Here is a 23,389-nt window from a genome sequence, read left to right on the forward strand (position 1 = left end):
CCAGGTTCCTCTGATGGACCCAGCTGAGCTGCGTCTCTCCCCTGAGCTGCTGCAGGTCCCTGGCACCCTCTCTTACAGCACATCCACGCTGTAATGCCCTCGTTGCTCGCCCCTCAGCCCCACTGTGCACCCTTGAGCTCCTAGAGGATGGGGAGTCTCTTAGTAATCTCTGTGTTCCCCACCCCTGCACAGCACCGCACACACATTGGGCGCTCAGGAGGGGTTTGCTGAAGGGAAGAGGTCGTTAAGTAATGAGCACGGAGACTCCAAAGAAGACCACGTGTCTGTTTGGAGGGGTGGCCCTGGGGAGAGACAGTGGAGTGGGAAACAGGAGACCTGAGTTGCAGTCCTGCCTTTGCCAGCTAGAGTGCTGTGTGACCCTGGGTGAGGCCTTTCCCCTCTCTGAGCTTCAGTCTTCCCATTTTGTGCCTTGGCCGGGTGTCCTCCGAAGACTCCCAAGCTCAGCGACCGGTTCTGTTTTTGCCAGGGGTGGATATGGAGTGGGGGTGAGGGTGGAGGTTGGGGGAAGAGAGCTGTCCCAGCACCACAATGGCCCTGACTCTCTCCCCTTCCCCTCTCCTGGCAGCGCTGGGCACCTGCCGTGGAGACGAGTTCCGGTGTGGGGATGGGACTTGTGTCCCTGCCATCAAGCGCTGCAACCAGGAACAGGACTGTCCAGACAGGAGTGATGAAGCTGGCTGCCTGCAGGGTGCGTGTGGTCAGCAGCAAAGGGGCAGCATCCTCTGAGGCGAATGCCTGAGCTCCTCCCCCTGGCTCCGTAGAGAGCAGCGAGGGAGACATCACCCCTTGGTCCCTAAGATGCATCTTCCCTCAGAGCATTACTTGCCCCTAAACCACCCAGATCCCCTTCCTGGGGCCCTAGTGGCACTAGACCTGGATTTTTAAGGACTTTGCAAAAGCTGAAAGAGACCTAGGGGGAGGGGACATGAAGGCACTGCAGGAAGTCCAGCCCCCACCATTGGTCCACATCTACGCCTCCAAGCAGCCTCCCTCACTCGTTCCCAGACTGAGCAGAGGCTGAGTCCCACTTCCCAGGGAGACCACTTAATTCTCAGATGGCTCTGCGGTCATCACCCTGCAGCAGCAGCAGGGACCCGGACCCAGTGGTCATCTGGAGAAATGGGTCAGCGATTGGGCAGTGACGTGGCCTCCTCTATCTAGGGCACTTGGAGCATAGGTCCCCCTCAGGAGATGGTCAGTGCATCCGCCAGGGTCTCTGTAGAGCTGCTGCTTTTCCCTCCAAGTTCCCTAATACTGACAGATCAGACGCAGAGCCCCATGCCCTGCCCTCCTAGATGATGCTTGGGTATCCCGATTATCCCTGGGGTCCTGTCCTTCTGTGAGCAGAGCTCCCTCTGGCCCTGTATTCAGCTGTCTGTCCTGGGTCACTTTCTGGAGACCAGCAGGGACTGGGGCTGGAGCTCTTCTCACCTCCCATGGGCCCAGCCCACCCCAGCCCTCCCTGCCCAAGGTCTTACCAGTGCTGTCCACTCTCTTGTCCGGCCCAACAGAGTCAACATGTGAGGGTCCCCGCAGATTTCAGTGTAAGAGTGGCGAGTGCGTGGACGTCGGGAAAGTGTGTGATGCTCAGAGGGACTGCCGGGACTGGTCAGATGAGCCTCTGAAAGAGTGTGGTACAGTACCTCTCTCCGTCCTGCTGCTGGACTAACCCTCCCTGCCACGCCCCCTCCTGGCCCCAGCCCTCGACTGCCCCTCTGCACACATTCTGATCTGACCCTGTCTCTGGACTCGTGCGCTGTCCCATGGTCTCAGACGGGGCTCTTTGCTACTTGTTCTGCTACTCTGCAAATCAAAGGGCCTTTCCTGTCCAGATGCTCAGAAATTATGCTTCCTCTCACAAATGCAGCCTCTCCTCACTTCTTCCACGTTCAGACCTCTGAGTGTGGGCTCACTCTGAAGTTTCTCTCTTCCTCATTATTTTTGCCCTGCCGACCTAGCCAGGGCGCTGGCCTCCGAGGCCTTCCAGCCCCTTGCAGGAGACCCTGCAGAGGAAGAGGTGGGGAACAGCAGGCGGGTGGGCAGACGAGGCACATCTGGAGGCCACTGGGCTCAGGCCAGGCCCGGGTGAGCATAGGGCAGAGCCAGCAGCAGAGGGTAGCACCATCCTGAGAAGCTTTCTGGGAGACCAGACTCACGGGCTGGACATGAGTTAGGAGTGGAAAGAGGCGGCTGTCCTGATGGCCAGAGCTGTAGGGGTGGGTTCCAGGCTAAAAAGAACAGGAGAGTCTGGGCCGTAGGTGGGCGGGCATCCTAGAGAGCACGCAGGAAACCCAGCGTGGGCTCCAGGAAGGTTCATTTCTGAGGTCAGGGGACAGAGGATTTCTTGGGGGACAGAGCCTAGGTCAGACCCTCCCTCCCCTACCCTCCTGGCAGACCCTTTTCCACCCAGTACCTCCCCTCCTGAGCCCTCAGAGGAGCTTCATCCCCTGGAGCTCCCTGGAATAGCACGTTTCTGCCCCTACTGAAGATTAAGAAATTGATTTCGGAAGGAGGAGTAGCTGGGTGAAGGTCCCTTGGCCTCCACCTGAGCTTGCAGGTGACAGACTCCCCCCAGGCCCTGCCATGGAAAGTCCCAGAAGAAGAAAGTTATGGAAAAGAGGATAAGGAAGCAGGAGCAGCGGAGCCTAGCCACCGCCCCCCACCCACAGACTACTAACCTGCTAAACTCTCTTCTCTCTTGTCTTTTGCATGACACACCAAAGAGACGTATGTACGCATGTGTTTGTGTCTCTGTGCTGGTGAGAGGCCAGTGTCTGTACCCATGGCTCCTTCTCTGAGGAAGGCAAGGGAATTGCATCACGTATCTCTGTGCGGCTCCCACGTCTGTGTGAATGTGCCTGCCTGTGCACGTAAGCTGGTGTGTGTGTGCATGCAGGTGTGGGCATGCAGGTGGGCGTGCGTGCTGGGAGAAGGGCACTGCCCCTTCCTTCAACAGGGGACCTCAAATGCTCCTCAGGCCTCTCTGGGCCACCTTCCCCTCTCCCCACCCTGCAGGCCCCCCAGCAGAATCACCTCCAGGGTAGGTAGAATTGGGAAGGCCCGGAGACTTCCCTCAGCCTCTGCCTCAGCACTGGTCTTTCAGGGAAGGGTTGACGGAGATAGACAGCTCAGGACCCGCTACCCATTCTCTGACCCCGACTCACCTCAGCCCTGGAGGACTCAGTTCCTTGGTCTTTCATCGAAGCCTGAGTCACGTGGAGCTCTCCCCTTTCCCCTTGCAGAGCCATCCTACACATGCCCCTCCACCCAGTGGTCGGTAAATACAATGGTTGAGCTGCTGCCCCTGCAGAAGGCGGGGTAGGAAGTGAGTGAACTGGTGAACAAATGAATGGACGGGAGGGAATAGTGTGGTGTGGGAGAGGTCAAGGAGGGCTTGGAGTGACAGAAAGAGTCCTGGAGGTGGTACCCTACAGAGACCACCGCAAAGCTACCACAGCTCAGCCCACCCCGAGGGGCTGGGGCTTCCCAGGGCTGGGCCTGGCTGAGTCACCCCCCGGCCCCCGAGTCATGGGGTTGCTATGGTCTTCTTCTTTCAGTTCTGCCAACATCCCAGAGAAACAGGAGGCGGCCCAGGGGTAAAGAGGAGCATTCCCTAAGCATGGCTCAGGCTGGAGGTGGGGCACCACAGCTGTGCATGGCCTGGGGTGGGCAGCTCAGACCAGCTGTGTGCATGGCCCTGGCTGGCCGGGCACAGCTCTGCCTGGCTTGGCTGGAGTGGTGGGACGTGGGCCTGATGGGCAGAGGGTGGCACGGCACCTTCCCTGGCTGGCAGAATTAACCCTCTGTGGTTCTAAAGCCCAAAGATGCTGTGAGAACTTGCTGAGCCTTGGTCCTGGCCTCCCTGACCTCCGCTAGGACCCTGCCAGGAGGTGGTAAGGGAGTGGAGGACGGGGGAACCAGATGACCTCCTGGCAACCCTTCATCCCTTGCTGCATTTGGTAATATTGGGACCAGGCCTGTGACTAAGTGTAGGAATAGGGACAGGTGCTGAAATGAGAGGAGGTGAAAAAATCCACCATAGTTCACGGTGGGAGAGAACTGACTTAGCAGCAGCTCCATGGAGAAAGAGGCCTGGCAGTCTTAGATAACCACAAGCTCAGTAGCGGGCAGCCCTTGTCGTTCAGACTCCTCTGGGTGGCAGACTAGCTCTGAGCCCTGCGGGAGAAGGACACAGACAGATGGAGTGCATGCAGGGAAAGGCACTTGAATGGCGGGGGACCAGGAATCGGCGCTTTAAGGAGATTCTGGGGGAGCCATTGGACTCTGGTCAACCCCACACAGAGCCAGCTGCCTCAGGAGGAAAGCAGCCTTCCCGAGGCTGGGGGTGTTTAAGCAAGGGCATTTCGGAAGGGATTTTTGGGGTCCCTGAGGGTTGGACGTGGTACCTGCAGGCACCTTCAGCTCTGAGGTCACAAGGAAGGAGGAGCCATAAGAAACGTGTTTGTGAAAGGAAAGACCTTAGGCAGCCTAGCTGCCTTCAGCCTGGTGGTGGACAGAGCCCTGGCCTGGGAGGCAAAGGACCCGAGTTCTGGTTCCACTCTGTCCTGTCTATGTGACCCGGCCCTCTCTGAGCCTCCTCTTGCCCAGTCACCTGGCTAATGAGGCTGAGGCTCTGGGGGAAGCTCGCTGCCCCGAGTCTCTGCTTCAGCTCTAGGCCCATCCCTGTCCTGCCCCCACCCCAATCTGAGCTCCTGGACCCTCAGGAGCCCACGTCCCTCCCCAGGGCTGAACGAGTGTCTGCACAACAATGGCGGCTGTTCCCACATCTGCACCGACCTCAAGATCGGCTTTGAGTGCACGTGCCCATCGGGCTACCGGCTCCTGGACCAGAAGACCTGTGGTGGTGAGCCCCTCCCCAAGCCCCTCAAGGAGGCGGCTCCTCCGGCCAGTGCTGACCTCTGCTCCCCCCCACAGACATTGACGAGTGTGAGGACCCGGATGCCTGCAGCCAGATCTGTGTCAATTACAAGGGCTACTTTAAGTGCGAGTGCCACCCTGGCTACGAGATGGACACCCTGACCAAGAACTGCAAGGCCGTCGGTATGGACACCGCAAGGTGGGGGGTGGGCAGGGGAGCAGCTCTGAGGGAGTCCAGGAAGCAGTGTGCTTCCCATACGTGAGGAGCGGGTGTGCACACCTGCGTATACACACACAGATGGCAGGTTGCACACACGGTTCTCAGAGTGTAAATATTCAGCACACACACGATGCACTGTGCATGTACACCCACGCAGACGCTGCACAGCGCCACCCGGTACAGCCCACAGAGTCTGCACTCGCACGACACACAGTGCCAGACACAGGCTGGACCGTGCTGGCTACACACGGCACGGGCAGCCCACACAAAGAGCAGGCCATGTGCAGACCTAACGTTGATCGTCACGTCAGCCAACGGAATTCACTTATTTTATTCAGTTCTTTACACTGAACACCTAACATTGTTGTAGGCACTAGGGATTCAACAGTAAGCAAAACAGACATGAATCCCTGTCTGTCCTCATGGGACTTACACTCTAGTTGGTGAGACAGACAAGAAATCAGAAAAATAAATACAGTGCATGGCAGATGGTGATGAGGGTTCAGGAGAAATATAAAGTAGAGAAGTTATAGTTTTCGATAGAGTGGTCAGGACAGCCCTCACTGAGAAGGTGACATTTGAATAAAGGCCTGAAGGAGATGAAGGAGTGAGCCATGCATCACCTGCAGGAACCGAAGGCAGCAGCATGCCTGCTGTGTTCAGATAAGAACGAGGAAGCCAGGGCAACCAGGGCATAGGAGGAGATGAAGTCCAAGAGGTGACTTGGGGGCAAATCACAAAGGCCTTCGAGACCATTCTAAGGGCTGACTCTCGGTTTCACTGTCAGTCAGGGGGAAGGAAGCATTTGTGGGTTCAGAGGACAGGGTGTGCCTTACATTTTAACTGACTTCCTCTGGAGGCTGTGTTGGGAATAGACTGTCGGAGTCAGGGGAGGAAGCAGGGGAGCTGCTGCAGAGGTCCTTGCCGTCAGCCAGGAGAGAGGTGATGGTGGCTTGGATCAGGGCCTTGCGTGGGAATAATGAGAAGTGGACAGTATGAATATATTTTGAAGGTCAGGATTTATTCTGAAGCAGCAGGATTTGCTTATGAATTAAATGTAGGATGTGAAAGAAAAAAAAGGAGTCAAAGATGACCCCAAGGTTTTTGACGAACTAACTGGAAAAATAGGATTGCTATTTATGGAGTTGGGAAAGACGGTGAGAAAAGCAGGTTTGGGGGAATATTAGATTGATCTGGACATGTTAAATTTAACAAAACTGTTTAGACATCTAAGCAAAGTATTGTGTAGGCTGTTGGATATACGAACCTGGAACTCCGATGCACGAATACTCATTCTATAGGTTATAACAACACAGCAGCTACAATAATTGACATGTAGCCCGTAAACCCAAAACATATACCACCCAAACTGCACAATGTACAGCACATACATTAGCCCATCACATGTAACGTGCAACCTGTTCTTACCCCCACATGGGACAGGTGTGACACAGAACAGGGATTACATACGTGCAGTGGAGACAACATACAATGGCCCATGTATACACAAACCCCTACGTGTGAATATCTAAAGTGCAGTTACTCAAAAACTCAAATCATAAACACACAGGGTTCCTGTCACAGTCACAGCTCTCAGTAAAAATCACCTCAAGGTACCCTGTAACCCAGCTCCTGCCCTCAGGAAGATGAAGTGTCTTTGCTCTCATTTTGAGGTGAGGAAAATCACAGTTGGTCAGTGGCAGAGCTGGGCCTTGCATCCAGCTTTCCTCCTTTCTCCTTGCGCTTAGACCTCTAGTTTTCCATGGTATGTTTGTCCCACACCTTCCCTGTCACGCCAACCCTGCTTTGAAATAATCTCCATCACTACACACAGGTCACACACCCAGCCCCAGGCCCCACCTGGCTCTGTGCTGGTCCTACCCTGTCCCCAGGGAGCACATTAGCCTGGCACAGATGGACAGTGACAGGAACCAGGTGGCCTGCAGAAGTGTCAGCTGGAAAACAAGAGGGGGAGAAGGTACAGCGGCAGGTGTTGCCATTCAGTATTGCAGGTGCCTGAGAGTGGCCCGCTCCATCTGAAAACAGGCTGGAGGAGTGGCGGCCTGTGCGAAGTGCTAGGCCCTCATAGGCCTGGGGGACAGTGACCCTCCCCATGGAGTAGCCAGGAATGTCTAGCTCACTGAAGATCTTCCCAAAATCTAATCCTAAATCTAAAAATGGGTTTGTGTATACACGGGAGGTTGTGTGTTGTCCCTTTGCACGTATATGATCTGTGTCATATGATACACATCCCACCCCTGCCTTTGGCTCAGAATAAAGTGAAAACTCTTCCGCTGGATCACAGGATCCTTTGTGATCTGGTCCCTTCCAGCATCTGCAGATTCATCTCATGCCAATACAAAAACTAAACTAAACCATATAGTTTAGTTTAGAGACTCTAAACTAAAGTCTCACAACGACCTCCTTGAACCTCCTCCCTCGAGTCCCACCCCCAGCCCTGAGGGCCGTGCTCCATGCTGCAGCCTCAGTCATCTTTCTAAATCATTTAACGCTCATGTTGCCCCTTCTTGAACACTGCAGTGGGGCCCAAGCAGAGGAGGTGGCAGCTGCTGGGGAGACATGCATTCTGGGTAGAGGGACAGCTTGAGCAAAGGCCCCGAGGCAGCAAAGCTCTGCCGTGGCAAGGTGATGACAGGTAGTCTGGTGGCCGGAATCAAGGTGTCAGGGGGGTGAGTGATGAGGCTGGACAGGGAGCTGGGGTCATGCTGCGGAAGGCCTTCCGTGCAGGCCAGAGGAAATGGGGAGTCATCAAAGATTTGGGGGGAGTTTGTGTGCGATAAAAAGAATAAAAATCCCTTTGTTACGCATGGGGCTTTGCATCTTATGCTTTTTGTAGCCATCATTTCACCTGCTTCTTTAACCTGTGAGGTAGGAGTCGTCACCACTTTTTACAGGAAATGAGGAGTCCCCCAGCAAACCAGGGGCAGAGCCTTGGTCTCCAGATCCCCCGCCTCTTGCACTGACCCTTTCCCTCTCAACCCCCCTGCATGGCAGCTGGCAGAAGCCCGTCCCTAATCTTCACCAACCGGCACGAAGTGCGGAGGATAGACCTGGTGAAGCGGGACTACTCGCGTCTCATCCCCATGCTCAAGAACGTCGTGGCGCTGGACGTTGAAGTTGCCACCAATCGCATCTACTGGTGTGACCTCTCCTACCGCAAGATCTACAGGTGAGTCGAGGCCTGGGTCCTGCAACCAGGCCTGGGGGGCGGGGCTGGGGCCAACAAAGAAGGAGAGGAAGGGTGGCCTCTGCACCCCTTCTGCCTCTATATTTCCCCAGGACAGAGATCGGGCTTAGGAAGGCACGGGGGATCACAGCGGTTGTGGAACTGCCAGGACTTCTCCACCTGCTGGGCCTTCCGGGGCTGAGGGCTTGGATGGGCGAGCAGCTTTGAGCCCCACACATGGGGGCTTTGACTGACCTCTGGCGGCCTGAGGGGGCAGTGCGAGACACAGGAAATGTTCAGCCAGGGCGGAAAGGAAGAAGCCTCTGGGCTTTGGTAGGGATTTTCAGAGCAGCTCACATATATGTGTGTTGGATGCTGGGGACTCAAAGATGACTCAGACCTGGTTCTGCCTGGAGGATCCCACTCAGAGCATAGCGAAATCCACTGTGATGAGCGTGAGGGAAAAGTATAGAGGAGGCCTCTGACCCAATCTGGCGGTCAAGGGTGGCACTACCTGCAGTCCAGCCCTTCACAGCACAGTCAGTGGACTCTGGTGCTTGGGAAGGCTCCTCGCACATGCAGGAGGTTCTCTCCTAGGAGCCTCTGCGTGCCCAGGCCCCCTTTCTTTGTCGTGAGATCCACTTGGCAGGACTGCCGATGACCAGGCACTGGGCGGACTGTTGAACGAATGGTGGATGGATGGATGGAAGCAGTCCGCGCGCTGCTCACCGACAACTCAATGCTTATCACACCCCAGCACACACAGACACACTCACACTTGCACACCCAGAAACAGCTTGAGCAGTGCCTGTCCGATGGTTGTGACGGAAAGAGGCAGGATTTGATGATGCCCTGGTTACGGAGCTGTGGGAGGATGAGTCAGAATGAATTCCCAGGTTCACTTTGGGAGTTTCAGTTTCCGGCTTGGGAGGTTTCGTGGACGGTGGTACCATTCTCTGAGATGGAAGCAGGGGAGGAGTTTTGGGTGGGGGGTAGGCAGTCTGTCTGTGTGGCTGAGAGGAGGGGAATGGGGATGAACAGTTTGGGATGTGTTGAGTTCAAGGTGTCCATGGGACGTCCGACGGGGGCCAGTTGGCTTTATAGTCTGGAACTTAGACAGTTGTCAGGATCAGAGGGTCAGAGCTGTGGATGGCCGTGGGCACTGTGGAACTAATCACCCGAAGAGAGGGTAAGTGGAGAAGAAAACCTTGGGAAATAAAGCATTTGGGAGAGAGAAAGCCCTGCTAATTTTGCCTCCTGAGTGTCTGCTGTACTGTGGCCCCTTCTGTCCATTCTTACTGCCTCAGCCCTTCTGCACACCCTCTTCGTCTCTCACCTGGGTGCGGTCACAGCCTCCTAACTGGTCTCTCTGCCTTCATTCCCTCCTCCTCCAATCCCTCACGTATTCTGAAGGTGCCACAGTGATCTAACATGCCTCTCTGGCCATGTCCTCCGACCTGTTCAGTTACCCCTCCACAGTGAAATCCTGAGCCTTTAGCGTGGCACACAGAGCCCGTCAGGATGTGGCCCCTGCCTACACTTACTTCCTGTCTTACACCCCACCTACCCCACTCCACCCCCACTGGATCCGTCACTGTTCCAGAGCACACGCCTCGGCATCTGCACATGCTGTTCCCTCTGCCTTTGTTCTTTGTGTTCCTGACAGACTGGTCCTTCAGGGCTCAACTACAAGTCCTTCTCCAGCCCTCCAGGATGATGTAGTCTCCATTTCTCTGCTGCTATAGCCTCTGGTACTTTCCGTAATCACAGTGTATCGGTGTAATTATCTGGCTGTAAATTTCTGTCCCTACTAAACTGAGCTCCTCCAGGCCAGAGACGGTGGCTGACTTGAGCCTGTATCCTTACCCTGGTGGCCCAGGAAATGTGTTGAGTGGAAATGAGCCAAGTTCCTCTCCAATGCACTGCTGTGGCCCAGAGGGAAGAGAGAGGGGAAGGGCAGCTCCAGATGGGCCCGGGGGTGGCACACCTGCCCACGCCAGCCCTGGTTGCTCCTAGCGCCTACATGGACAAAGCCAGCGACCCGGCGGAGCAGGAGGTCCTCATTGATGAGCAGCTGCACTCTCCGGAGGGCCTGGCAGTGGACTGGGTCCACAAGCACATCTACTGGACCGACTCGGGCAACAAGACCATCTCAGTGGCCACAGTTGATGGCAGACGCCGCTGCACTCTCTTCAGCCGTGACCTCAGTGAACCCCGGGCCATTGCCGTCGACCCCCTGCGAGGGTGAGTGTTCCCACCCCAAATTGCCCCAGGCGCTCAGTCCTCATGTGTCTGTCACAAGAGCTGCCTTGAGGGCTTCGGAAGGCCCTGGGCCACCCAGACACAAGCCACAGGGAAGAAAGTCCGTGCGGGCCCCTCAGCCTGTGAACCCCTGACCCAGGGTCCCTTGCGCACTGGTCACCAGGGCGCTCCCAGGACTCTGCTACTCTCTCACCATATCATAGAAGCAGAGCATCTCAGAGCCGGGTAGGGCGCTAGAAATTGCCTGGTAGACGCTCGTGGGGCAGGAAGTCTTCCCTCAGGCTGCTGTGCGCTGCAGGTGGGCATCTGGTGACTGCTCGCACTTCCAGAGACAGGAGCTTGTCACTTCTCATACGGCCTGTTTCATTTTGGGGCAGCTCTGCCCATTAGAAAGTATTCTTTTGTTTGTTTCGTTCTCACGTTCCCATATCTGCCTCTCTTCGACTTCCTCCATTGGCCTCCAGAGTTACCTCTAGCATGTCTACTCCCTGCCCTGCAGGACAGCCAGCAAGATTTGAGGGCTGAGATTACTGGGTCAGCTCTGCTCCAGCCTGCCCGCCTCCATCCCCATCCCTGTGGCCTACAGCCTCTGGGCCCCTCACCACCCAGGCTGCCCTGCTCTGCCCATGCCTCCATATCAGGGGTAGGGATTCTGAACAGAGCACGACTCCCTCCCTCCCTCCCTCAGTGGGGATGTCCTGAGATGGCATGGTTTTTTGGGTGTTTGTTTGTTTGTTTGTTTGTTTGTTTTGCGGCACGCAGGCCTCTCACTGTTGTGGCCTCTCCCGTTGCGGAGCACAGGCTCCGGACGCGCAGGCCGAGCAGCCATGACTCATGGGCGCAGCCGCTCCGGGCATGTGGGATCTTCCCGGACCGGGGCACGAACCCGTGTCCCCTGCATCGGCAGGCGGACTCTCTACCACTGTGCCACCAGGGAAGCCCGATGGCATGGTTTTTAAGCAGCTGCATCATATTATGTTTACCAGGATCACCAGCTTCTTCTGCTGCTGTTTCCTTAATTGTTAAGCAAGGATAAGAAAACCCTCTTCTTCCAGTGAGGGCAGCTGGGGGTGAGGCTGGCCACCTGAGAGGGTGTGCGTGCCCTTTGTGCGTGGCCTTGGGCAGTGGCGGACAGCTGCTGCTTTGCACAGGTGCATCCAGGCACTCTGCAGACAACTGTCATCTCATTTAACCCCCACCTCAACCCTGTTCTCTGTCTGCTATCACACAGACCTGGGGCTGCACCTGCCATGTCCCCCAAACCATATAGTTACACCCAGCCCATTCCTGGTCCATTGTGGCTCGGTCAGGGTCCCGCCAGAAAACCCACTGCACACTCATTTTAAGATAATTTAAGGCCGGTTAATAAAGGGACTGTTGACAAAGGAGCGGGTAAGGTCTCATGCACTATCCTGGACTAGTAACAGGTAACAGGCCTGAGGGGCAGGAGCAGGGAGGGTTACCCGAGTTGGGAGGGAAAGAGCCAGGTAGAGAGGGTCACCTTTAGGGCATTAGCCAGCTGGAGGCACCTCTGTAGGGGGGAGTTAGGGGAATAGACATCCTGACCTCAGTCTCTCCCCTTCCCCCTCCGATATTTTGCTGAATACAACTGGAAGCCAGACGGCTAGGGAGCCCAGCCCAGTGATGTGGTTCCCACATGCGCCAGCCTTTTGGTATACAGAGCAGAATGGCCATGGGATTCGAAGTGGCAAATGGAAGGGATCCAGAACCACGCAGCCCCCCAGCCTGGAGCCAGCCTTGGCTTGACACCAGCTTTCAGCAGAGGCATTTTGGGAGGGTGAAGCACACGGGCTTTAGAGTCCAACTGAATTTGAACTTAAATTTGAAGCCTGGCCTTACTACTTATTCACAACGTGATCTTAGGGAAGTCAGCCTCTCTGAGCCACAGTTTACTCATCTGTAAAATGGGACTAATAATTACACCCTCCTGGGGTAATTGTGAGGCTACTTCGTTCAACAAATAGTAAATAAGGCCTATAGGCCACACACGAGCTACCTGCCAGGTACAAAATGAGGAGTAAGGCAGATGAGGCGTCTGCCCTCAGCGGAGCATATAGACTAGTGGGGAAAACAGACAGTAAACAAACACGCCACGTACCGAATGCACACGTAAATAACCGACGGTGTGAGCGCTCTGGAGGGAAAAAACAGGGTGCTTTAAGAGTCAATAACAGGGAGAACCTATTTACATTGAGGGTCGGAGGAAGGTTCTCTACTGAAAAGACGTTCTAAATGGCACACAAGTGGGGGCAAAGGCTCTGTGAAGGCCTTGGTGCCCTGAGGGATCTAAGAGAAGCCCTGGCGGCGGGTGTGGAGTTTGTAAGGGAAGTGGGCAGTGGTGGCAGGAGAGACAGCCAGAGAGGTAGGCAGGGACCTAGTCATGCAGAGGCCTGTCGGATGTGGTAAGGATTTGGGATCTGATTTTATGGTCAGTAGGAGAAACCATCATAAAGTTTAAAAACTGGAGAGTAATAGATCTTAAAAGTTATCACAAGAAAAAAACATTGTAGCTCTGTGGGGTGCTGGATGTTGACTAACTTCTTGTGGTGCTCATTTTGCAATATCAAATCATTATGTTGTACACCTGAAACTAGTGTCATATGTCAATTATATCTCAATTTCAAAAAACAGGATAATGACAGCTTATTTCCATTTTTAGAAGCTCATTTTGTCTGCTCTGTAGGGATTGGATTAGAGGGGCAGTGATTACTGCATTTGTAAGTACATGAGATGAGACCACTCACCTAGTAAATACTCAATAAATGTTCAAGAAAAAAGAGAGAGAAGCCCTGGACAGAGTTCTAGCTGTGTGACCCTGGCTAGGTCATCGGCTTTCTCCTCTGTCAACCAGGAAAGTAAGAGGGTTGACGGGGCCCTTCCCTTCCTGCTCTGGCATGCTAGGGCTGGAGCTGGAGCTGCTGAAGTGGGACAGATGGGCTGACAGGCTGTTCAGCTGAGGTCAGGTGGACTCTGGAAATACAGGCTTCTCCAGGGACTCAGATAAGGCAAAGACCGACACGCCTGCCAATGCTAAGGTTTGATGGCTCCCATGAACTTCAGAGGTCTTTCCAGTCCTCACTAAGCGTAATCTTCAATATTCAGAGGGCCACTGAGCCCTTGTGACCCACACCACCCCAGTCATGTCCCCTGACAAGAAGCCCATTGGGTTCTTCTCTCTTCTAGGTTCGTGTATTGGTCTGACTGGGGGTACGAGGCTAAGATCGAGAAGTCTGGGCTCAACGGTGTGCACCGGCAGACACTGGTGTCAGACGGTATTGAGTGGCCCAACGGAATCACCCTGGGTGAGCCCTGCCTTCCCCCGCTGGGGGGCCTGTTCTAGCGCCTGGAGCTGACCACTGCCTGGGGCTCCATGGGTCTTGTTGCTGTGTCCCCTTATAGTGCCACTGCCTGTGTTTCCTGATGGTTGCCCTGAGCTGGCCTCCTTCTGAGGCCCGGCCTGGAGATGTGGGCAGGGAAGGGCCACAGAGGAGCAGAATTCCAGGCTGTGGTCCCAGGCTCACAACCCGATCCCCTTGTCCCTTTTTCCTGCTCAAGATTTGCTGAACCAGCGCTTGTACTGGGTGGACTCCAAGCTGCACCAGCTGTCCAGCATTGACTTCAGCGGAGGCAACAGGAAGATGCTGATTTCCTCCCCTGACTACCTGAGCCACCCTTTCGGGATAGCTGTGTTTGAGGTGAGCTCCGTGAGGGGAGGCATGGCCCCATCAGGAAGCTGAAGCCTAGGAAAGGCTGTTCAAATAGGATGACTCCCTGAGACTCGTCCAAGTGGAAACAAACGGACAGGGAAGCTGACTGGCTTGTTTGTACATAATACGTGAGCTGTCTTCAGACAGAGGCTATGCAGCCCCTTGTCCACCTGGCAGCCTTTCCTGTGCTTCCTCCCCAAGGCCCCTCCCTCAGAGCACTTCCCACAGGTAAATTGCTAGACCAGGTACCCTCGGCACCCAGCACTGTACCCACGTATACAGAAGGTACCCAATAAAGAAAGGGAAAAGGAATACACATTTCCTTAGTATTATTTACTATGGAAATGGCCTGAGAGATGCTATTCAATTCAGCACACTCTCACTGACCTTTGCTGGACCCTGGGGTCATAGAAGTGAATCAGACATCATCCCCGTCCTCAAGAAGCTCACAGGAGGGTGAGGAGTCAAGACCCTCCTGTGTTCTGACCCTAACAACCTTTCTCCTTGGGGAATGAGGAAGCCAGAAGCGACCAAGTTCTCGCACACCCGTACCTCTTCCCCAAAACTAACTCTTCCACCAAGGGGAGGGAAAGCAAGGGGACAGTGGCCTGTGGTGGGCATTGGCAATATTTGCTTGGAGTGACATCACCCAGCACAGCTCTGAAATTGTGGGCAAGGCTCCAGCTCCCAAGTCCAGCCTCTGCTTCGAAAGACAGGTGTGTTCAGACACATGTGTGTGTGCTTGTACGTACATGTGGCATGTATGTGTACGTGCCTGTGTATACATAAATGCGTCTGTTTAAAAATGTGCATTCCTGTGTGTGCTAGTGCTTGTGAGTGTACATATGCACACCAGTACTTAGACAAGTTCATTTTAGGCACAAGTGTGCCTCCGGGTGTGTAGATGAGCATGTGGGTATGTGTCTAGATCTGCACATGAGGCTGCACGGTTGTACCTATAAATGTGGAATTGCCTGCAGATACACATTTAGGCTTGTGTGGACCAACCATTGGATGTGTATGCGTGTATACCCAGAGGCTGTAGGAGGCCCCATAGGGATAGTGCTTGCTAGATCATACCTCCTCCCCAATCTTGGTCCCAGGCCCTAGTAATGGTAACAGCTACAGAGACCCAACCTCGGTTTCTGCTGAACTCCAGGAAGCAGGCCTAGCTCAGCGTTAATGAGCAGCCTTCAGGCCAGAGCACTGAATAACCCTCTGAGACAGAAGGGAACCAGAGCCTATGCCACAGATCAGAGCTGAGAGTCCCGCTGTGAATCTGTGGACCAGAGAGTTCAGGGGAGATGCCAGAGCAGTTCTTGTGACTATGGTTTGAGGCCGAGCCCTCAGGCTGAGGTCGTGGGTTTAAGCTCTAGGCTTCCCATCCTCTGTATTTGTACCCCACAGGACAAGGTGTTCTGGACAGACCTGGAGAACGAGGCCATTTTCAGTGCAAATCGGCTCAATGGCCTGGAAATCTCCGTCCTAGCTGAGAACCTCAATAACCCACATGACATTGTCATCTTCCATGAGCTGAAGCAGCCACGAGGTGAGCCTTGCCCAGTCCCAGGTCCCCTGCCCACATCCCCTCCCTCTAGCAGGCAGGCTGTATTCACATGCACGTCACGTCTCGGCATCCCCAGAAGCAGTGGCAATAGGCCCTGTCGTTGGTGGACTGCCTTGCCGTCGCATATTTACTTCATTTTGCCTCAAGCTCTTGGTGAACCAAGGCTGGGTAGAAATAAATAAACATACAAATGTCCCATTTTTGCCATTCTTACAAAGTATGGATATCACTGTTCTCATTTAACAGCTGAGGAAACTGTAGCTCATAGGGGTAAAATAACCTTAGCAGGTGGTAGAGCTAAAGCCTAAACTTAGGCCTGTCTGATTCCAGAGCTCCTTCTGCCATAAAGGAGCACATTGCTTCTCATTTGCTATTTGTTCGTACTTTGCAGTGGTATAAAGTAACGTATCCTAGGGCAGTCAGTAAGGCAGCTTGCTGGTTGGCAACAGACGCCAGGAATCCTGCAATTAGGTTGTCCCTTCCTCTGTCACTAGGATAGACTCATTCTAACTGTAATGGGAAGGGTGAAGGTGGGAAAGCAAAAAGGGGTAAGGAGATAAGGTTGGTGCCTGATTCTAGATTAGAAATTTAAATAAGAAAGAGATACGGCATGTGGCATAGGGAGAAAAAAACATGGACTTTGGAGTCCAACAGACCTCGATTTAAATTGTCTCCAAAATTACTAGAGGTATAGCTTTGACAAGTTTGTTCTCTTTGAGCCACAGTCTTTTATCTGTTAACCTGGGCATAACACCCCCGCTCCGAGCTGTCATCAGCATTAAATGAAAGTGTGGGAATGGACTTGAGGACACGGGGAGGGGGAAGGGTAAGCTGGGACGAAGGGAGAGAGTGGCATGGACATATGTACACTACCAAGTGTAAAATAGATAGCTAGTGGGAAGCAGCCGCATAGCACAGGGAGATCAGCTCAGTGCTTTGTGACCACCTAGAGGGATGGGGTAGGGTGGGAGGGAGGGAGATGCAAGAGGGAGGAGATATGGGGACATATGTATATGTATAGCTGATTCACTTTGTTATAAAGCAGAAACTAACACACCGTTGTAAAGCAATTATACTCCAATAAAGATGTTTAAAAAAAAAAAAGGAAGAAAGAGTGGGGATAAAACAGCAGGTACAGTGATGGAAGGTGCCCAGTAAAAGTAGTAGAGAAATCGTTTTGATTTAGCCGAGTGGGAAGGGCCTCGTGCGTGGGGGAGGGAGAGCCTGGCACATCCCATCTGTGCCCCAGTACTCTCTCTCCCCGTCTCTCTCTGTGCCATTAGCTGCAGATGCCTGTGAGCTGAGTGCCCAGCCCAATGGAGGCTGTGAGTACCTGTGCCTTCCTGCTCCTCAGATGTCCAGCCACTCCCCCAAGTACACTTGTGCCTGTCCTGACACAATGCGACTGGGCCCTGACATGAAGAGGTGCTACCGAGGTGAGCAGAGCTACTGGGAGGGATGGCCCCTGGCAATGCCAGACCCCATCTGCTGAAATTTTCCTCGACTTCTGGAAAACCGTGAGCGCCTGGTCTTCCTCCATCTTCTCTGGCTACTTGTTGCCCTTTGCAGGCTCCTCTTCTGTACCGACCTTGAATGCTGGTGTCCCATAGGGTCCCTCCAAGGCTCTCTCTTCTCACTCCCGAGAAAAATGCACATACACATACAACATGTTAAATTCAGTTTCGAGGGATCAAGAATCCCCTGAAGACCTCAAATTAAGAAACCTTGATCCCCATGGCTTTGATTACTATTTATATGCAGGTGACTATGATCTTGCCTGTTTCTCACCCAGAACTTAACACACTATCTAGCAGCCCTTTTGTGATATGATTGGGACTAACAGTCAGTTAATACTTCAACCATATACATGTATATCCATCCTCCAGTCTCAGTGGAGGCACGAGGCCTTTTGTTTGAGCATAAGTCTGCTGCAGCATTCATCGTTTCCAGGTTCAGTTGTTTAAAGTGGAGTGAGAATTTGAACCTAATAGTGTACCAGTATACATGCAAACTCCTTCTAGATTTATATAATTTCCACTCCTCCCAGTCTTTTATCGTGGTCTTGCCCACACCTGATTCTATAGCATTGTCCTAATGACTCATCTTTATCAAACCGAAATGCAGTATAAACACAGACAAGATGCTTGGCATTCAGCTAAAGTAAAAATCATAGCCCATTCAGTAGGATTAGGGAAGGAGTTTGAGCTGAGCCATGAGGATGAGTTCATAAGTATACTTCATCGAGGCAATAATTTAGGCACTAAAACAGCAAAATTCTTTGTCCAGTGACCTTCATGATATTTCCCCCGCAGCACCTCAGTCTACCTCAACTACAACGTTAGCCTCCACCACAACGAGGACAGTAGCCGACACCACCAGAGCTCCTGGGACCACCGTCCACAGCCCCGCCTACCAGAACCACAGCACAGAGACACCGAGCCTGGCAGCAGCGGTCCCAGGCTCAGTTAGTGTCCCCAGGGCTCCCAGCATCAACCCATCTACCCCAAGCCCTGCAACCAGCAACCACTCCCAGCACTGTAAGGAAATGAGTTCTGCCTTCTTTCATGACGTGGGAGGGTCCTAGGGAAGCCAGGATCGGGGGATCTGTGGGAAGAAGTGGTCATACCAGAGCTAAATATTGGCTATCTACAAGGAGGAAGCAGCGGGAGGAAGAGTGCCAACCCGCAATTTAGGAGTCATCGGTGCTCCTACCTTATAGAGGGTCTCAAGGGAAGCTACCTCCTATCTCTGAGCCTCAGTTTCCTCACCTACAAAGTAGGGTAATAATAACCCTTCCCCTACCTGCTTCGCAAGGTTGCCACGAGAGACAGAGGCATCCGTGTAAACAGAAGTGCTCATGCACACAGCCTCTGCTGACTCTGATAGTGTGTCTGTGTCACACGTTACTGACATGTATGAGGGAGCATCCCTCAGATTTGGAAGTTTCAAATGCCCTGGTCTCAGTTCTCAGCACTCTCGGTAGGTTCCCCATATAGTGATATCCATAACTATGGTCTGTTAGTGCCTCTCTGCAAACCTGGGATGAAAATAATTAAGTTCACCACTTATTAAATCATCGGGAGCAGTAATTGTCACTGCTAGAAATGTTCTATCTCATTAACCAGCAAATACCTTTTAAATTGAGTTACCTGCTGGGGGAGTTCATTTAAGAGGATAAACTATCTTTTAAATTTTTTCCCATATGTACGTGGCCCAGAAACTAAGCAGCGTGGTAGCACCTTAATGATCAGGCCCATCTTGCCAGCAGGAGCGCTTTCAGAGTTGAGCGCTTAACCTGAAGTTCGGAGAGGCAGGTGGGTCGCGTGTGAAGTCCAGTTTCTTTCACTTGGGCTGAGCCTCCGACCAGGGGGTCTCCCCACTGGCTTCATCATGCTCTAGGCTTTAATATCACTGTCCTGTGTTTGCTTGGGACCCGGAGGGAGAGGAGAACGGCATTTCCACAGTAAACTTTGTAAGCAGTGCAGGTCTTTTCTCCCCTTAATAATTAGGTTCCTTTGGAGCAACTTGGAGAAACAGACACACTGAGAGGATAGCATTTGGGCCGTTGCTAGGAGACAATCATCTCCTCTCTTGGAGCAAATGATATCTCCTCTCCACACCTCAGAGGGCTGTCATGAGGATCCAAGGGAAAACTGCTTTTTAAACTAAAAAGTTCTGTACAGATGTTATACTGAAGATGAGTGTAAGAGAGTGGAAAAGATGGCACAACCTACTTTTAAAAATATATAGTACGGGCTTCTCTGGTGGCGCAGTGGTTGAGAGTCTGCCTGCTAATGCGGGGGACACAGGTTCGAGCCCTGGTCTGGGAGGATCCCACATGCCGCGGAGCAACTGGGCGCACGAGCCACAACTACTGAGCCTGTGCGTCTGGAGCCTGTGCTCCGCAACAAGAGAGGCCGCGATAGAGAGAGGCCCACGCATCGCGATGAAGAGTGGCCCCCGCTTGCCACAACTAGAGAAGGCCCACGCACAGAAACAAAGACCTAACACAGCCAAAAATAAAAATAAATAAATAAATTTATTAAAAAAAAAAACACTGATGATGCAGATGGACAGACAGAAATAAGAGAGACAAAACAACAGATACTGGCTGAAAAAGGCAATTGCCCCGGGTAGTCAGCAACATAAAGACCTAAGGGCTCAGCCCCGAGCTTCCTACCACCCAAATACTGTGGAAAGGGTAAGGGATTTAGGTCACAAATCCTGGGTTTGAATCCCAGCTCTGCCACTTCTCTGTGGGTCCCCCAAACCCCAAGAAGACTCAATTTCCTCATCTGTGAAATGGAGATGACCTCTGTCCTGATAAGATCTGGAAAGACTAAATTATTAAGCAGTAGCCGGGATCATCATTCTGGAACGGGGGCAAGAAGCAGTTGGGTAGTTTTTACTGCTTGAGGCCAGCAAGGACTTGGGACTCACAGTGATGGAGCATCGTTCTGCTAATGTTTGTGTTTTGCAGATGGGAATGAAAGTGGCAAGATGGGCTCAACAGTCACTGCTGCTGTCATTGGGATCATTGTGCCTATGGGTGAGTGTGGCCCCAAGTCACTGGTGAGAAGAGAGAGACCCTGCCCAGGGTCTGGGTAAAGCACTGGAAGGATAGAGCGCTGAGCACACGGACCTCTCTCACTGACCTTTTCTGCCCTGGCCGCCTTCCTGCGCACCTCCCAGTCCTGATTTACTTTGGCTTCTTAGCTTGGCACACCAGGCTCTTCAGGACCTGGCCCCAGACAGCTATCCACATATTTCCCCCACTACCCCTCACGGATATTCTACACACCAGCCGTGTGAAGCCGAACTGTAGGCTCCACGGGGACAGGTCTGGTGTCTCTCTTGCTCGCCACTCTCCCCAGCTCTTAGCAGTGTCTGGCACAGGGGACGAAATAAAGTATTTGTCGAATTAATGAGTAGAAAAAACATACATTAACAAAAATTCGTAGAGCTGCTTGCCATTCCTTTAATAGATCGTGCCACCTTGCTTGCTTTCTGTTTCGTTTTCAACAAACATTTATCAAGCAGCTATGATGTACCAGATTCTGTGATAAGGGGAGGGAAGGTGATTAAAAATAAGTAAGACATGGTTCTTGTCCTCCAAAAGTTTATAGACTTGTTGGAGAGACACAGATAATTTGATTCTGACGTGGTAAGTCCTAAAATGAAGCCGTATGCAGTTCAGTAGAAGTGCTGAGGAGGCACTTATCTTGGAATTGGGAGAGGAGGGAAGCGGACAGGGGAGGGTTCCTAGAGGAAAAGTTATTTGAGCCAAATCAGCCAAGTGAAGAAGGATCAAGAGCAACCCAAGCAGGTGAAGACAACATGGGCAAAGCCAGGAATGGGGATGGCATGGGAGGGCGGGAGTGGGGTGGGTTTGGAATGTGGCCAGAATGTAACATTTGGTTAAACCTCACAGAGAGCCACGTGGGCTGATTCATTCTCTCTTACCCTGATATTCACTTAGTATCCTGCACATCCTATCTCTCATACCAGTCTCTTCTCTTGGTCGGATCTTTGAATTGCGATTGTCCATTCATCGTTTTATCTCCCTTACTTGCCCATTGTAGTACCTCAAGGATAAGGACTTGGCCCTTTTATCCTAAGAATCCCCAATATGGTGGTGAGTTAGCGAGTGAATGTTTTAAAAACTTCAACACCATCCAAGGGACTGTGCGAGGTGCCAAGGATCCAGGGAAGAAAAAGAGAAAAGACGTTAAGAGCTTTCAGTTTTGGGCTTCCCTGGTGGCGCAGTGGTTGAGAGTCCGCCTGCCGATGCAGGGGACACGGGTTCGTGCCCCGGTCTGGGAAGATCCCACATGCCGCGGAGCAGCTGGGCCCGTGAGCCATGGCCGCTGAGCCTGCGTGTCCGGAGCCTGTGCTCCGCAACGGAAGAGGCCACAACAGTGAGAGGCCCGCATACGGCAAAAAAAAAAAAAGAGCTTTCAGTTTTTAGTAAGACAATCATAAAAAGGGTGATACAAGAGAGGTGTTACTACATATTATAAGGTGCTGTAATAGAGACCCGATGCTCTGTGGAGGAGAGGGAGTGGCACTTCTAAAGAAGGTGGCATTTGAATTGGCCTTGAAAGGCTTTATTAGTAAAGATGATGGTGAGACTATTCCAGGCCCATTTTGAGTAGAGTGGAAGATACTCAGCATTGTTTAGTGAAAGAGAAATCAACTCCTCTCCTGCCATACTCTGCTCCACAGAAGGGCATGTATACGCTGTTTCCCTGATGTAACCTGCCCTAATAGAATCATTATTTTAAATTTCTGCTTGTCTGAGGGCTGAAAGATGAATATTCTTTCCCTGATATTTCCCTGGGAGGCAGAGTATCTTTTCACAAGCGTATTGGCCATTTACATTTCATCCTTTATGAATTGCCTATTCACAGTCTCTTCTTATTTTTCTATTGGTTCCTTGTCTTATTCTTACTTATTTGTAGAAATATTTATACATAATTAATGTTAGACCTTTGTAATATATGTTACAAATCATTTCTCCCATCCTGCCACTTGATTTTTAGAATTTGTTTATGGTCTCTTTTGCCATGCATGAATTAAAAATGTTTAAGTATCAGATCTGTTAATCTCCTACATTATGACTTCTGGGCTTTGTGTCTTGCTTAGGAAGGTCTGCCTCATTCTAAATTATTAAAATATCTCTCTATATATTTTTCTACTATTTTAAGCATGTTTTAGTATTCGATTATTAATCCATTTGGCATTTAGAATGCAGCAAGAGGTAGAGATTTAAGTATTTTTTTCAACATGCTTGTCTAGTTTTCACAAGACCATTACTGAATAGTCCATCTTTTCCTTCTGACTTGACTTGTCATCTTTATTGTAAAATATATGCCTATACATACTTTGATCTGCTTTTAGGCTGTTTATTCTCCACCAATCCCTATATACTATTCCTATATACTCGAAACACAACTTTATGCTATGTTTTAATGTCTAATAGGGTATTATTATTCTTGGAACATTTTCTTAGCTATTTTTATTCAATTTCTCTTCTAAGTGAACTTTAGAATCATCTTGTTAATTCTATAAAACTTATGATGGAATCTTATGCCTTGGGTATATAAATTGATGCGGGGAGAATTTACATTTTTACAACGTTGAACCTTCCCATCGAGGAACATGACATATCTCTTTATTTATTTGAGCCTTCTTTTATGGCCTTCAGTAGAATTATATAGGTCACATAGGACTTGCACATTCCTTATTGGGTTATCCCAAGTATTTTATAGTTTTTTGTTGGGCTATTACGAATATTTTCTTATTCCATCCATTTTCTGATTGGTTATTGCTGATTAATAAGAAAGCTATTGATTTTTTTCTGTTGATTCTTGATGAACTAAAATCATTTCTAATAGTTTTTCATCTGCTTTTCTAAGATTTTCCAAGCATACAATATCTGTTAATGACAGTTTGATTTCTCCCTTTCCCATGTGTGCCCTTCAATTCTTTATTTGGTCTCACTGCATAGCTAGATCTCTGGGACA

General features: G+C 51.7%; 1 protein-coding gene across 21 annotated transcripts in view; it reads left to right on the forward strand.

Moving 5' to 3' along the window:
• The window catches only part of LRP8 (LDL receptor related protein 8), a 77,704-nt gene that overhangs the window by 48,401 nt on the left and 5,914 nt on the right, over positions 1 to 23,389 (forward strand). For 3 of the 21 annotated variants that reach the window (XM_060140033.1, XM_060140027.1, XM_060140035.1), the window contains 13 exons: positions 587 to 709; positions 1,533 to 1,655; positions 3,579 to 3,656; positions 4,766 to 4,885; positions 4,957 to 5,082; positions 8,135 to 8,309; positions 10,323 to 10,550; positions 13,773 to 13,891; positions 14,145 to 14,284; positions 15,704 to 15,845; positions 17,147 to 17,299; positions 18,176 to 18,400; positions 20,344 to 20,412. In XM_060140033.1, the coding sequence (XP_059996016.1) occupies positions 587 to 709; positions 1,533 to 1,655; positions 3,579 to 3,656; positions 4,766 to 4,885; positions 4,957 to 5,082; positions 8,135 to 8,309; positions 10,323 to 10,550; positions 13,773 to 13,891; positions 14,145 to 14,284; positions 15,704 to 15,845; positions 17,147 to 17,299; positions 18,176 to 18,400; positions 20,344 to 20,412 (1,821 nt within the window). The remainder of the gene's footprint in view (positions 1 to 586; positions 710 to 1,532; positions 1,656 to 3,578; positions 3,657 to 4,765; positions 4,886 to 4,956; positions 5,083 to 8,134; positions 8,310 to 10,322; positions 10,551 to 13,772; positions 13,892 to 14,144; positions 14,285 to 15,703; positions 15,846 to 17,146; positions 17,300 to 18,175; positions 18,401 to 20,343; positions 20,413 to 23,389) is intronic. The other 18 variants (XM_060140049.1, XM_060140028.1, XM_060140039.1 and 15 more) reach the window with 10 other exon arrangements.

This window comes from Lagenorhynchus albirostris, chromosome 2 (genome assembly GCF_949774975.1).
Source record: "Lagenorhynchus albirostris chromosome 2, mLagAlb1.1, whole genome shotgun sequence".
Classification (NCBI taxonomy): Eukaryota; Metazoa; Chordata; class Mammalia; order Artiodactyla; family Delphinidae; genus Lagenorhynchus; species Lagenorhynchus albirostris.